Genomic DNA, 15,656 nt, shown 5'->3' on the forward strand with positions numbered 1-15,656 from the left:
GCGCGTCCCTACCACTTCCAGGGTCGCCTGGACCACAGGAGTCTGGGGCCTTTGTTTCCTCACGAGACCCTTGTGTCGCCCGCTGGGCAGCCCTGAGCCACGTGGGCTGCCCTGTCACCAGCTCCACGCGCTGAACCGGGAGAGTGACCACCCCACGAACCTGTCACCATGAGCAGTGTCCTGCCCGGGTGACGGACAGGAAGCACAGGGTGGGCGTCAGGCCCAAACACGGTGACATTCCCGTGGCGATGACGGTCGGAGTTGGGACCTGACTGCGCTGACGCAGAAGTGCCCGCAGGTCACGTGCACACTCGGGCACGGTCCACACGCATGATGTGTGTCCTGGGCACTCACGTCAACTCTGCACACGGGATACTGGGCTGTGGCGGCCGGCCCCGCCCCCCCCAAATGCTCGGAGACCGGCACCAGCTGCCCGCACCCCCGCAGGGCTTTGCGCGGGTGCCCCGTGGACCGTGGCCGTCCTCTGCGGCCCACTGAGCTCAGGAGTTCTCAGGCCGCGGGTCACAGCGCTCACTCAGGAGGGGCCTCGGGGCAGAGCCGGGCCTGCAGCAAACAGCAGCGCGGCGTCTTTGGCAGCGCCTCCTCCCAGAGCGCACACGGAGTGCACACGGAGCACACACAAGCACACAGTGCACACGGCGCACATGGAGCACACACAGCACACACGGAGTGCACACGGAGTGCACACGGAGTGCACACACAGAGCACACACGAGCAGCAACTGCGATGCCGCAGCACACCACATGCATGGTTGCTGCCGATCTGACCGAAACACGGGTGCGATTTTGACTTGTTCACGCCAGACCGCTGCTGCGGTTGTGCCGGCTGTTGTCACTGTGTGATTTGCCCGGCTAAGGGACAAGGGGTCGGCGCTGCGGACTAAGCAGTCAGGTGTCGCGTGCGTCAACGTCCTCGCCGCGCAGCGGGGGAGGTCGCTGCCTTGGAACCGTGGGTCCGGGGCCTCACTCTGCGCGGTGTGGCTGCTCTCAGGGATGCAGGGGGTCCGCCTCGGGGCGCACCCTGGGGGGCGGGGCGGTGGCACACAAGGACAATCTGTCTTCAGCAGGCCAGGCCAAAGCTGCTGGGAGGGGTGACGGGGACTAACGAGGGGTGACAGGGGCCAGCGGGTGTCAGGAGGGTCCCTGGCTGGGCTGGGCTGGTCTGGGTTACGAATGTTCTGGTGACTTCACGTCTGCAGCCCGTGGTGGGAACACGGGTCTTTAGTGGGAGGCATTTCTTTGTCCTTCTGTAACTGGAAAAGACACCGGCATTCGGGCCGCCTGTCACTACCAAACCCAATAAGCAATGACAGCGATTGAATCTTTTATGGGCATCTTATTCAGATGGCCGGCGATCCAAGAAGATGGCGGGTTCATACCCTAACAAACCATCTTCCCCTTTCTTTCCCGGCCAGATCTTTTATAAGGGGGTGGGGGAGGGCAAACAGGAGCTGGTGAGAGTCTTTGAAGTTCGCAGCTGCAGCACTCCTGTCCTGGGCAACTAGCTGTCTTCAAGTGGGAGGGGTAGTTGCCTGCTTTTTTCCTATACATGTCTCCAGGCAGTAATCTCTAGCCAGCACCCCAGGTCGGCTGCTTTTTCTCAGGCACCAGATGGGCCTTATCTGTAGTTTCTGAAACAAAGAGCTTAACATACGCATTACTTGCTAAATTTATGGCTATTCACCTTAAGCTAAATTTTTCTAAGTCTTAAGCCCCCTATCACTTTTGGGATTTCCCACAGGGACACGTGATTAGAGAGCGGCCCGCGGCCGTTTTTTGTGAAAGATAACGGGCTTTTCCAGAAAGCCTCCTTTGGGCTGCGGCGTCCCCACGGACCGACGGGCCCAGATGTGAAGGAGGCCTGCGTGCAGGGGAGACCCGGCTCTCGCGGACAGAGCCACCAGACGTGCTCGCGCCCGCCGCGGAGGCGCACCGGACGTGCTCGCGCCCGTCGTGCAGGCGCATCGGACGTGCTCGCGCCCGCCGCGGAGGCGCACCGGACGTGCTCGCGCCCGCCGCGGAGGCGCACCGGACGTGCTCGCGCCCGCCGTGCAGGCGCGGGTCCGCGTCGCCGGGCCGCGAAGGAAGCTGCGTTCCGGTTGCTCTGCTGCTCGGGGGCTTCAGGCCTCACCGCGGAGCTCCCTCTGAGGCCCGTGCAAAGCGGGGCGCAGTGTTGCCGGTTGTTACCCGATGGCTGGTTGCGGCTCGTGTGTCTTCTGAAACCCGGGGCGCCCCCGCCGTGTTGGACAAGGTTCCGAAGGAAAGGTGTTCCGGCGCGGGAGGTCGCGTGCCGTCGGCAGGGAAACGGGAGCGCAGGAGCGGGGCCGGGGCCCGGGGACACTCGGCCGCACGGCAGAGCGACACCCCGGGAGGAGGCCAGTGGACAGTGGACAGTGGGAGGGCGAAGCGTGCCCCACACCGGTGCCGTGTCCTCCTCCGCGGCGCTGCGGGCGGCCGGGCACCGAGGTCAGCGGGGCTCCTGGATCGGCCTGTGTGTGACTCTGCACGGCCGGCAGGGGGCGCTCTGCAGGCCGGCCGCTGGGGTCCCGGACCCACGCGTGAGTGGGGTCGTCCCGGCTGGGACGTGCGCATCGTCCTGTTTCCTGTGGAGTTTGCGCTCCAAAAGCTTCCTCGTTGCCGTAAAGCCCCCGGACACTCGTGGGAAGTGGTCCTTCTGGAATAGCGCCCAGCGCACCGGCCGACGCTGAGTCCCCCACCCCTGGGCTGGGGGCCGTGCACGGGCCAGGGCGGCACTGTCCTGAGGGGCGCGACCTGCGGGGGCGCCGCTCAGACTCGCATGGGTGCCAGCACCTCCTGAATCCGCGCCATCTGTCAGGCGTGCCAGAAGCTTCCTGCAGCGAGAGCCACTCACAGGCTCGCTGAAGCCAAGTGCCCACGACACTCTCGTGCTGGCGGATCTACTTGCAAAACGACAAAGTGAAACAACAACAAAAGCCTTTTTATGAAAACACCACCCCTGGGTTTCAGAACATTCTGTTTCTTCTAAGAAAACAGCGGACCGAGGCGAGTGAGCATGGATCTGCCCGATGTGGGCTGCTCCCCAGACCACTGCCTGCTCTGCACCCCGAGAGCCGGTGCTGCGGGTCCCCCGGAATGAAAGCCTCAGCCTGCAGCCTGCGTGTGAGTCGGCGCTGACTCAGCCCCACCCGAGACCCCGCCCCGGGGGCGGGGGACTCACGCTCAGTAAACTCTCATTGGAACTTAGTATCTTTGATGATTTTCTTCAGGGCTCTGCAGTTAGAAAAATGACTTGTCATCCTTTATTTGAATTTCATAAAGAACAATGGGTGGAGCACCTGGACAGACACACAGGCGGCCAACAGACACGTGACAAGGTGCTCAAGGTCACTGGTCATCAGAGAGATGTAACTACAACCACAATGGGATGCCACCTCCCACTTCGCAGAACGGCTCTCTATTGTCAGCGAGTCAACAACAAGCGCTGGTGGGGACATGGGAAAGGGGGGCCCTGGTGCACCGGTGGTGGGCATGCAGGCTGGTGCAGCCGCTGTGGGCAACAGTACGCGGTTTCCTGAGAAAATTAAAAGCAGAGCTGCCCGCTTGACTAAGCAATTCCACTTCTGGGTATTTGTCCACAGAAAACGAGGCACTAACTCAAGAACACGCACGCACCCCTCTGTTCACTGCGGCGTTATCTGCCGCAGCCAGGATCTGGAGGCAGCCGGCGTTTGCAGGCAGAGGGGCGCAGTGGAGCGTGGCGCAGCGACCGGGAGAACGGGGTCTTAGCTTTGCAGTAGGACGGACGGACCCAGACAAATGCCATGTTTTCCTTATATGTGGAATCTAAAAAAGCCCGAATCAAGAAGCAGATGAGACAGAAACAGACTTGTGGTCGCAGAGAGCAAGCTGACCGGTGCCACCCCTTTTCTCCGAGCAGAGGCAGCGCCACCTGTTGGTCGGGCCGGGACGCCGCCTGCGTCTTTCAGGAAAGCGCTCACCGAGGGCTGTTTTCACGGACACGACCACCTCGGTGCTTCTCTCGCTGCCGGAAGCAGCATTTGCGTTTGCTGAACTTTAAACCGACTCCGTCACAGTGGTGTGGGATGGTGCTCCTTTGCTAGTTGCAGTCCGATGCCTCTGCTCCCCCGTCACAGGCCAAAGGGGCCGTGTGGGCGACAGTGCAGCCCTGCTGGGCAGGCAGACAATGAAGCCCCTGTCCTTTGTGGCCCTTCGCTGGGGGCAGCGGTTCAGTCTGAGCCCCGCCCCGACCTGGGAATGGAGAGAAGGAGACACGGGGCGGCCACCTCAGAACCAACCCCCGTCCCCGGGCCCAGGGAACAGCTCCGGGCAGCACAGAGGCCACGTCCCCTTCAGAAAGGTCACCGCATCCGAGGGACTCTGGGGACACAGCCCACTGGCCCTTTAATGTGGGTGTGACATTCAAGCCACTCTGCAGGTGTGGGTGTCGGAATGTGTCAGAGCCGCTGTCCACTCTGGGCCCCACGAGCTGTTAGTGGTACTGGGGACTGTGTGCCCCCCAGTCTTGGGTTCGCCTGTCCTCTCTGGCCTGAACAGCCCCCCAGAATGAAAGGCACTGGGCCGGGACCCAGGGCACCCGGGGGTGCCATCGTATTAGGGAAAAGGCCCTCAGCAGGGGGTCACGTGAGGATGTGGAGCATGCTGGACCGAGCACCACAAAACTTTCAGGGAGGGCCCTCCGAGCCTACCCCCACCCATGCGCCCCCTCCCTCTCCCCTGGCCAGTCCCCTTGGATACCGGACACGCCCTCAGCAGGGCACTCTTGCCGTCCAGTCCCCATGGGGCCTCTGCTGCCCCAGCACCCGCCCCCGCTGTCCCTGCAGCTCAGGACTCTGCTTGGAACCAGGAAACAACAGCTCGGGCAGCAGAGGCCAGCCTGCCTCCTGGGAGAATGTGCCCACCCCCCTGCTGGGGCACTGGGCTGCCCGCCCTGCAGCCTCCACGTGGACTCTGTGGAAGGGCAGCCCTCGGGAAAGCCGCACAGCAGGCGGCAGAAGTCACGCCCTCCGCAGTCAGCCCTGCCCAGGCCCCGGGGGACAGAAACACCCCTGAGCGCTGGGAACTGGGTCCTGCACCTCGGTCCTGCACCGGTGCTCATTCCGTTCTACATGCGGTGGGAGCCAGATTCTGACCCGAACTCTAATAAATCATGGAAAACTGTGGAGCATGTTTCAATAGTTCTTATCCACAGCGATTTTATTTTGTTTTTATAGGGCAGTTACTTTTATTTATTGATTTGAGGGAGGGCGGGATGGAGGAAGAGAGAAACCTGTTTCCACCTGTTGTTACCCTTGTCTGCGAATTCACTAGTTGGTGGTTGCATGATGTGCCCTGGCTGGGATCAAACCCACAACCTTGGTGTATGGGGGGCGACACTCTAACCCACTGAGCTACCCAGCCAGGGCCTACACTGGATTTCAAACTTGTCCCTGTTTCACAACAGATATTTTTAGAAAATGTGTTATATTTTACTACACAATAAAGGCTCAGTACCAAAAATTAGAGAATTAAAAAAAATCCATGTAGTTATTGTCCGAGGAAAGTGTACAAAACTGTGGGTTTACAACACTACTTTTAGGTCATAGCACTGAGTGCTTCACATACACCACGCTTGAGATGCCACATTTAAAAATCCTCTCGAAATCCCTGGGGCTGGAGAAACATGACCTCCGGTGCTGACCTTCTAAGCACAGGCTGGAAACTGTCCCCAGTACCTGTTGGTTTAGGAAAAAAGGAAGAAAAGGGAACTTCTTCAACTGATAACATATCGATATTGATTCCATTTTCCTAGAGAAGAGAGTAACTACACCTGTTTCCTGAACTCTTCCTTCTGCTTGTGCATGAAAGGTCTTGGTCTGGTAATACATTTGCAGTAACTGTGTTTGATTGTGCGGTCCTGATGACAGGGGACTCAAGGGCTGGAAAAGTTTAGTTTAAGGTAAATAGTTACAAGCCTAGTAAGTGGTGCGTATGTTAAAGCTATTATTTCAGAGACTACTGACAAGGCCCGTCCTGGCTCCTGGGAGAGACAGTGGACCCCCTGGGGCACTGCTAGTGACCGCCGCCTGGGGACAAGTGGAGGCATCCGGGCTGTTGTGTTCCTGGGACAGGCAGATGGCCACCCCCGCCCCCGGGAGCCAACTGCCCAGGGCAAGAATACTGCAGTTTGCTTTTAATCTAATTTTCCCTAGTTCTGTTGTAAAGAGGCTGGCTTGCAAAGAAAATGTGGACAGTCTGTCAGGGTGTGAACTCGCTGTCTCAGGTCGAGGGCCATCATCTGAATCAAGCGCCCACCCATAGAGATCCAACCCCTGCCCCTGCCCATTGGGTTTGCGGGTGACAGGAGCGTGAATGCCTGGCTTCTCCAGTCTCACGAAGGCCTCTGTACGAGAATAAAACTCCGGAACACATCCAGCACTAGTTACTGAGCGAGCTGTCGTGAGAGTCGTTAGTCCATTCACAGCTCGAACCCTTTCGCAGCCTGCTATCGGATGTGCGGAACGTGGGACATGACTGCACGCCCCCCCCACCCCCGCCCGAGGCTCCGGCCAGCAGGGCGGGGCCATGTGTTGGCCCGAGGCCCCCGCAGTTTCAGGCTCCTGTGGGCAGTGAGCTGGAGATGCACTGAAAAAGTAAAAAGTGGGATGTTAAATGTGTTTGATTTTATCTATAAAGTTTTTATTATCTACGATTATGAATTTTTCACATGCACATATAAAATAACCACAATTTTCTAAAGGCAAGCTAACAAAAAACTCACAAATAACACACTTAACTATTCTATGATGTTCAGAAAAAAAATATCTCTCCACCTAAAATTAAATGGTGTTGACTAAAATCTGACTACTGATTTTGTAGCAAACGTGGAGGTGCGCCGGTGCCCACAGCGGCCTCGTGCTGCCACCTGCTGGCTTCCGGCTGAACTGCGGCTCAGCGTCGAGTCCGCCGCCGCCGCCCGCGGGGGTGCTCCGAGTTTGAGCCCCGCTCTCCGGGCACCGGGGGCAGCGCCCCGGTTTCAGGAGGAGGCGCAGGGCCCCCTCCTCGGGCAGATGTGTAAGAGTGATAGGGGATTCAAGACTTGGAAAGTTTTAGCTTAAGGTAAAAAGTTGTAAATCTAGCAAGTCATGTGTATGTTAAGCTTTTGTTTCAGAAACTACAGATAAGGCCCGTCCTGGCCCCGGGAAAAGCAGCAGCCAGCCTCCTGGGGCATTGGCTAGAGACTGCCGCCTGGGGACACGTTGGAGGCATCCGGGCCTTTTGTGTGACGCCTCCCCCGCCTTGGGAACAGCTAACTGCGGAGAATAGGGAGGGAGAACAGGAAGGCTGCAGTTTCGCCCACCCTAATCCTCCCTGAATCTCAAAGCCCTCACCGCACCTTGTGTGCCCTCCCCCACCCCCTGATAAAAGATCTGGCCAGGAAAGAGAAGGGCAGATGGTTTGTTAGGGTATGAACCCCCCATCTTCTCGGGTCGCCGGCCATCTGGATAAAGCGCCCATAAAAGATTCAATCGCTGTCATTGCTTATTGGGTTTGGTAGTGACAGGCAGCCCGAATGCCGGTGTCTTTTCCAGTTACAAGAGGACAAGTATGTCAGCTTTGTGTGAAACTCGCTATAGATTCCACCTGCAGGGTCATTTTAGACATTTCTGCACCTTTCCTCCTAGGTGTGTGCCTGACTTTGGGCAAAGGGGAACATCTGGGATCGAAACCAGGCGGGCACTGAACTCAAAGGGGCAGCGGTGGGATCGGAAGGAAAGGGCAGAGGAGGCCATGCATGGGGCAGAGTCCCGGACAAGAGGCCGGCGTGACCCTAAGAGGATGCTCGACAGGTGGCAGCACTGGGCCGGGCGGCACCCTGAGTGCTGCGCCTCGGGAGAAGGGGACGTCGTCACCAGGGAGCCCGCGACCACAGCCGGGGAGAGGAAAGCCCCGGGGAGACGCGGGGCTGAGAGAAGGACGGTGGCAGCGGGAAGGCGGGCCGCGGCGGGGACTGGGGGCGCCCGGCCCGCTCCCGTTCCTCCCACGAAAAGTACATCAACTCGCACGGCTCTCCACTGCTTCCCTGGGGCCGGCCCTGACTGCGCACCGGCGCGCGCACCGTGCGACCCAAGGCCCGACCCGCGGCGGCGCCCGCGCCCCCAGCTCAGCGGGAGGACAGGGGCCGCGCGCACGGGACCCCGCGGGCTGCAGCGCCGCCGTCCACTCCGCCCCCCGGGAGACGCGATTGGTCCCCGGGGACGGCGCCCAGGACCGTCAGCCGTTGCGTGGCCGTCACCGGCTGCACCACGTAGCACCGGACCGGCTCGGCCACCACGGCGGACCCCGTGCGGGTCGTCCGGTTGGGAGGGAACCTGTCACGGACGGTGAGGCACGTAAGGACCAGCTGCAGTCTCGGTATTCATCTTACCACCGCTCAACATCGCGAGACGTGCACTCGGGACGCGCGCACAGGGTAACCCGCCCACTGCCACCAACGCAAGTCTCGCGACACGAGAGGTCAGGCGCGAGGCGACGGCGGAGACGCGGCCGCCGGTATCCGGTGGGGCTGACCGCACGGCGGTGGTCTGGGCAGCTTTCCGGGCACAATGCCGTCCCCCTTCTCGGTCACCTCCTTCCCCGTCAGCATTCCCTCCGTGATCATGGTAAGTGGGCGGCCACCTCCGCGCCGGCGGTTGGGGCCTCCCCGGGCTTCCCTGCGTCTTCCGGGGACGTCACGGCCCCGGACGGAGCCTGGGAGGCGAGACCCGGGCGTGTGCTGGGGCCTGGGCGCCGGGGGCGGAGCTTCCTTGGGCGGGGCTTGGAGGTGAGGGCGGGGCTTCCGGGGCGGTGGGGCGGGCTGGCCGGGCCGGGCCGGGGTAACCACTGGGCGGGACCGGGCAGGGGGCGGAGTGGCGCGGTGCTGCGGCTACCCCGGCGTCCCCGTCGCCTCGCTGAGTGGCTCCTTTCGCTGTGCCTCCTCGTGCGCGTTGGTGGACGTAGCCCGTGTCCAGCTCGCCTGCCCAGGCTGCAGGTCCGCAGTGCGCGGCCCTGCGGTGTGGGCCGTGCCGGGGCTCTGCTGCACGCAGGCCCGGGACCCTGGGGCTCTGAGGCCTGTCAGGCCTGGTTCGGAGCTGGAGGAAGGGGAGGGGCAGGGCGTGCGTGGGAGCACGGCGGGGGATGGATCTGAGTGTGGTGGGATCCTGAGCACCAGCGGGACCCTAAGCGTGGGGTGCGGACACACCCACCCGTAGCGTCCAGGGACCTGCGATGGCAGCACCGCCTGCGGGGCGCGCTGCGGGCAGAATTTGGAGAAAATAACGTCTTGCCTATTGGGATGACTTCGTTTCCCAAGGCCTTAAGTACTGGGGTAAGGAGCTTGGAAAAGCAGCCTCAAGCGGGAGTCACCAAGTCCATCTGCTGAAGGAGTCACTTCACTTCCTCCCCCCCTCGTGGGAAGGTGGCTCTTGGCTGGTGCCCAGCTTAGAAGTGTGACTGCCCCACACACCCAAGGGGCACGTCGGTGAGGCCCCCACCTGTGCTCCAATGTTAAACCAGAGTTCTCTTCGGATCCCTGACTCTGGCTGCCATGGAGGGGCCCCTGGTTCCCCTCTCCTCCCCTCCCCTCTTCCTGCGCCCTCCACTGTTTTGTGTGAGGCTGGGGTGGGGGCGGGCGTCTCTCTGGACCCCTTGCTCAGGAGCCCGAGAAGCAAGTACTCGGGAGTGGGGGGCCACTGAGTCCCCACTGACCCAGGGGAGGGGTGGCCGGCCCCGCAGCATGGATGCTGATGAGTGTCCGGTGGTACACCCCACAGCAGACGGACTGGACCGAGCCCTGGCTCCTGGGCCTGGCCGCCTTCCACGTGCTCTGCCTGCTGCTCACCTGCCTCTCGTCCCGGAGCTACCGGCTGCAGGTCGGGCACTTCCTGTGCCTCCGTGAGTAGAGTGTGCCGGCCTCCTGCAAGGTGCGGGCTGCGCGGTGCGGGCTGCACACCTTCTCGGTGTGCAGTGGGGTCCGGAGACCCGACCCTCTGTCCCACACTCCGCTGTGAGTCTCGGGCTCGTCCCGGCTCCACTCTTGGGAATTAGCCACGAAGTAACCCGTGGACCGGGGCTTGAGAGGGGTCTCTTGAGCACTGCCTTCCTGGGGAGGGGCCCAGCGGTGGCCGGGCCAGGTGGTCGGAACTGGGAGCCCAGCCGCGCGGCGCACTCAGGCCTGCCCCGTGCCTGGGGACCTGCGTTCGGCAGGATGGCCAGTGAGCCCTGGTCCTCGGGCGGAAGGCCTGGGCTCTGGGAGCCGCGTGCGGTCCCACGGAGGCCACGCAGACTGTGATGTGTGTTGGCCCCGGTTTCCTTTCTGTTAACTGTAGTCTTGCGGCTTTGTAACTTGTGCCTCACGCGGTGTACCTAAAGCAGAAATCGCAGTTCCCCTCGCACTGGCTCTCCTGCTGTGTTTGCAGTGAACAGGCCCCTGTGAAGAGCCTCTCCGCGGTGATCCGTGGCCCCGGTCCTAACCCGGCTTCTTCCGTTGCAGTGACGCTGGTCTACTGCGCCGAGTACATCAACGAGGCGGCCGCCATGAACTGGAGGTGAGCCGCTCTCGTGCTCCAGTGGAGACTTGGCTCCATCTGTGTTGCTGAGCAACCCCACCTGAACACGGGGGGGATGCGGGAGGGGCGGGGGCTGTTGAGAGTAACTGCGGCTGCGGACCAAGGAGGTGGCGCGGTGGAGCTGGGTGCGCCTGTGGTCGAGCGGAGGGTGTGCTGAGGCCTTCTGCCCTCCCGGGACCACCGCGTCAGTGTGGGGCTTCAGCCCCCCCGTCCCCCAGGAGCCCCCCTGCTCCCAGCTGCACCCCTGAGTCCTCACCCAGGGCACTTGCAGCCCAGAGCACGGTAGGACCGATGTCAGATCCGCTGCTCACACGGCAGCTCAGGGACAAGTGTTGACTCTGCTTCAGAACCGCTCCTCCCCCCACTTCCTGGTGCTTCCCGGTCACCTCCCTGCGCTGGTGGCCCTGCGGTGGCCACCAGGGCCCGGCGGCCCCTCCCTGCCAGTGGGCGTCCAGGCTGCCAGGGGGTGGTGGGCGCTGCCCTCCTCCACGTAAGACTTCTCCAGAGCCTGACGGTGACTGGAGGATGTCGTGGAAAACGTTCCGTTGCACCAAGTAACTTTTAAATTTTTCTTGAAACAGGTCATTTTCAAAATACCAGTATTTCGATTCGAGGGGGATGTTCATCTCGGTGGTGTTTTCGGTGCCGTTGCTCCTCAACGCCGTGGCCATTGTGGTGCGTCCGTGGCGGACTGCGGGGCCCGCGCTCGCTCTCTCTCTCTCTGTCTCTCTCTCTGTGATGGTTTCCCGATCTAAACCCTCTCACAACGGTCGTTTTCAGGTTATGTGGGTGCGGAAGACGTTGACCGTGATGACCGACCTGAAGAAGTTACAGGAGAAGGTGAGAGAGAGGAGAAGGAGAAGAAAAGAGCAATAACGTCGCAGCTGCTCCGCTTTCCTGGGAGACTTCCCACCGCCGCCGTTTGGAGAGCTGACCTGCACGGGGTGCGGCGCCCTTCTCAGTGGCGGTCGGCAAAGACGACTGTTTGAGGCGACTCTGTTTGGTGTGCAGCAGGCTGTGCTCGGGGACTCAGGCTGTCTCTCCAGCCGTCCGTGTAGCTCGGGTCCCTGCAGGAGGCACGCTGCCCGATGGCAACACCTCACCAGCAGCAGCGCCCAGGATGGTGTCTCGGTCGGCCAGCACAGGCAGGCCACACCCTGAACCAGAGCCTGGCCAGCCGCACGGCTGCTCCGGGAACGAGCCCACCCGGAGCTGAGGGGGCCCTTTCTGAAGCTGGTTCTCGCAAGAGTCACTTGGCCAGCCGGGAGCTGGCACCCGGCTGCAGCGCATGGCGGGAGGCCCTGTGGCTGCAGCGTGGTGCTGGTGGGCGGGGTGGTTTCCTTCCTGGGTCGCCGCGCTGCTCTCCTGGGGCCCAGGGTCAGGCCAGACCCTCCGTGAGTCCTCACAGGCCCAGGGGTCTGTCCATACGGCACAGCTGCTCCCCACATGCTCTTGTGGGGGGTCCCAGCGGTGCTGTGGACAGCTGAGCCCCTGAGTGCTTAGCAGCACCAGGCGCCCGCTCCGAGCAGCGTCACCTGTGTCACAAACCAGTGGATTTGAGATCACAGAACCCCGGGCTGCAGTGGCAGGCCGTCGAGTCCAGCTCCCACGGGAGGGAGCGGAGCAGCGCTCCGAGTTTGTTCTCCAGGACGCACGGCCCATGGAGGGACCCGCGGCCTCCAGCCGTTTGGAGCGGATGCTGCTGACGCACAGAGTGAGGGCGCTCCTCCCCGGGTCTCAGTGGCGGTGTTTTCCGTGTGGGTCACGGGAGCCGTGTCGCCAGTGTGTGGGGACAGGTGGGCGGGCACCAGACTAGCCCGTCTCAATGCCGGCGCCACGGGCGGTCGGTCGGTCTCGTTCCTGCCCAGCTGGAACCCCGGCGTGAGGACGACAGCTGAGGGGGGTCCACACTTTTAACAAACACAGTGATTAAAAATTATGGTGATTCATAAAGGAAAGGCTGTTGGCTCTTGATTTTGGTTTGAAAAAACGATTGTCTTAATTTTGACTAGATGCTTTTCCCTTAGTGAAACATGGTCTTCAAATTTCAAAAAGGAAAAAAATGTCCTTATGAACATTTGTATTCAGCAGCTGACACCTTGATATATTGAAATTAAATCCTGAAGGTCAGATAATGTTTTCCTTTTTTTTTTTAAGATTCCATTCATTGATTTTTAGAGGGGAAAGGAGGGAGAAAGAGAAGGAGGGGAACATTGATCAGTTACCTCTCACGTTCCCCCCACCTGGGGACCTGGCCCAGATCCCACCCAGGCTTGTGCCCTGACTGGGAATCGAACCGGTGACCCTTAGCTTCGGAGGCTGGCATGCAATCCACGGAGCCACACCAGCCAGGGCCAGCCAGTTAATGTTTTTGTAGACAATTGTGAACTCTTAGCAGAGTTCCTGCTGTTACTTTTTAGAAGTGACTTGATAGCATCTTGTAGAAAAATCTGGAGCTTTTAACCTGAAATGCTGTCCAGTCCCTTAGCAATGTGTCAACTTTTGTATTGAACATAAACAATGACAAACATAGCGTCCCCTGTAAAGCTGGCCCTGAGGTCTGCCTCACGGCCTGTGTGTGCGCCAGTGCAGACTGCTTCCCAGTGTGACCACTTCCAAGGCACCGGCCACGTCACAAGTCAGCTCCAGGAAGGAAGGGGGGAGTCGTCCAGCCCCCGGGACCGAGCCCAGGTGCCCGGAGGGTCGTGGGGTCTTGTCCAGGCAGCTCCAGATGTTGGCTGTGGTCAACGAAGGGACCTGGTGTGGACGGGGTGTGTTTTCTGTCCCGAAAGCACTCGGACCATCTGACTGTGGGCCGTCTGTCGCACTGAATCAACTTTCTTGTGACATTAGTGTACTGTCCTCATGAACTTGAAATTAAATGACTTCAGTGTGAAAACACGACGGGTCTTTTTGTTTCTGTGTGTGTGTGATACTTTTGGAACAGTAATGTGTAATTAAAATAATAAATTCAGTGTATAGTTAATTTTGAGTGTTGAAGTTACATGCATTTAACAGTAAATGTTGCAACATTAAATAGTAAATTCAGACAATTTTTATTTTGATCATAAAAGTTTATCCAAGAATCTCTCAACCTATACTTGGTGTGTAATATAAAAGTTCACGTTTTTGAAATGCGGTGAGTAGACATTTGTGGAATTTTGTCTTGTTAACTGTTTTGCAGCGAACGATCCGCCTCCATCACATTTCATTTCCTTTCGTCGTAGCCAGTGGGTGGCTCGGGCTGCGGCCGGTGACGCGCCGGTGAGCCGCTAGTTCCCTGGGTCTCATCCTGAGCCAAGTCCCCAGGAACCCGAGAGGGGCTGTGAGTAAGGACACAGTCGCTGCCGCGCGTGTTCTACCGCGGGGGCCCCCGGGGCCCCGGGAGCTGCAGTCCTGTCCCGCGGGGTTCCCGACTAAGGCGCTGCCCGAGCCCAGCCCCTGCAGGCGGCTCTGACCCTCCCGCGCCCGCGGCCCATCCGCAGGCGCCTGGGGGTTTCAATTCTGCTGCCCGGTCCCCGGAGATCTGCTCCCGCGCGTCTGGAACAGGACCGGCCTTTCCGCGGGAAGAGCCTCAGCGGAGCGGGGCTGGGTCCGACTCCACGTTCCCCCAGAGACGCCAGGCCTCCGACCCTCCGGGACTTCGGTGCCCCGAGTGGAAACGACGCGGTGCCTGCGTGCTCACTGCACAGCGCCCGGGAGGACGGAGGCAGGCGGCGGCACACGCGCTCCCCGCTGCCCTCGCCCGGGACGGGGTCGGTGGGGGCGTGGGGGTCAGTGTCCGCAGGGACGCGGCGGCGGCCCCGGCTCCCCGCCCACAGCCTCCGGCGCCCGCGACCCCCTAGTTCCGGGGGCTCTGGACTCCGGCTCCGCGCAGCGCGGGCCGTGCGTCGCCCCTACGGCCCGCAGGGGGCGCAGACGCCCCGCCACGGGCTCCCGGGGGCGGACCGGCGCGGACCGGCCGGCTGCAGCGCTGGTCGGAGGGCAGCCTGGAGGTTCTGACGGTCAATGCCGTCGCGGACTCAGCGCGGGGCCGAGAACCGCGGGGCTTTCGTCTCCTGCCTTCAGGGGAACGAGGTTCGTGGAGCCCGTCCGAGCTGTGTGTTTCTGTTGAGCCAGAAGCAGCCCCTGCGCGCGCGCGCACAGGCATCCGGAGAAAAACCACCCGGAGAAAATCCGGGAACTCACCTTCCTCTCCGGTCAGGGAACGCCCGCCCGCCTCTGGGCCCGCACACCCAGGCCCGGGCAACTTGCGATGACAGGTCACTGTCGGCCGCCTTCTAGCTTCAGGGTCCGGTCTGAAAGCAGATGAAATCCAGGGAAGGAGGCGGAAGTGATTCAGGGGGGGACACACCAGGCTGGTGCAGAGGAACGTGCACCCAGGGGAGGCCCTGGGGGGTGGGGTTCAGGAGCCCCCACGCGTGCAGATGGCGCCGGGGGCACTGCACTGGGAACTCGCAGGTTAGAGACCTGCTCTGGCCGTAGGCTCAGTCGACCTGGCTCATGGGCGCTGGGGGCTGCCGGGCATTGCAGGGCCCCTTGCTGCACCTGCGGGTCCAGACCAGTCGCCCCAGACAACGCACAGACGCAGAAGTGTTTCCCGCAGCGATGGCGTCGCTGCGGGACTGAGGGCGAGGCCCAGGGACGGGGTCCCTCTAGGGACTGGAGATGCCCGTGTGCTAGGCCCCCTCTTTCCTGTCGCCCACCGCCTGCCCTGCTAGGGCTCCCCGGGAAGCAGAGACGGGGAGTCGGGACTGGAGCCCAGCGGCGTGCCCCTGAGGCTCCCGAGAGCCTGGCCGGATGGCCGGACGGCCCCTCGGTGGAGCGTGTCCGTTCGAGTCCGGTTGAGCCAGATGGAACAGCTGAGTCGGGGTGGTGCCGGCCTGGGGGCCTGGCCCTGCCGGGGCCACGGGGAGCCGCCAGGAGGGAGGGGTGCGAAGCCAGCGGCAGGGACCCTTTGCATCCGCAGCCTGCCCTGGCCTCCCTCACCCTCGGGTGGAAGTCTGGGGCCGAGGGAAGGGGATGAACA

General features: G+C 61.5%; 1 protein-coding gene across 1 annotated transcript; it reads left to right on the top strand.

Annotated features, from left to right (window-relative positions):
- Positions 1-8,341: 8,341 nt before the first annotated feature.
- TMEM18 (transmembrane protein 18) lies at positions 8,342-13,680 on the top strand. The gene is made up of 5 exons (XM_045844587.1): positions 8,342-8,683; positions 9,833-9,953; positions 10,552-10,606; positions 11,209-11,302; positions 11,408-13,680. Exons 1-5 carry the CDS (start codon positions 8,627-8,629, stop codon positions 11,501-11,503), a joined length of 423 nt encoding a protein of 140 aa, XP_045700543.1. The 5' UTR covers positions 8,342-8,626; the 3' UTR covers positions 11,504-13,680.
- Positions 13,681-15,656: the final 1,976 nt, after the last annotated feature.

This window comes from Phyllostomus hastatus, unplaced genomic scaffold (genome assembly GCF_019186645.2).
Source record: "Phyllostomus hastatus isolate PE091 unplaced genomic scaffold, TTU_PhHast_1.1 phas_contig_402, whole genome shotgun sequence".
Taxonomy (NCBI): Eukaryota; Metazoa; Chordata; class Mammalia; order Chiroptera; family Phyllostomidae; genus Phyllostomus; species Phyllostomus hastatus.

What these genes read in the sequence shown, in the direction of transcription:
- TMEM18 (XM_045844587.1), top strand. Translation starts at nt 8,627, where the DNA reads ATGCCGTCCCCCTTCTCGGTCACCTCCTTCCCCGTCAGCATTCCCTCC. An exon ending in GCATTCCCTCCGTGATCATG is followed by an intron (nt 8,684 to 9,832) that starts GTAAGTGGGCGG and finishes TACACCCCACAG; the next exon opens with CAGACGGACTGGACCGAGCC. An exon ending in GCGGCCGCCATGAACTGGAG is followed by an intron (nt 10,607 to 11,208) that starts GTGAGCCGCTCT and finishes TTCTTGAAACAG; the next exon opens with GTCATTTTCAAAATACCAGT.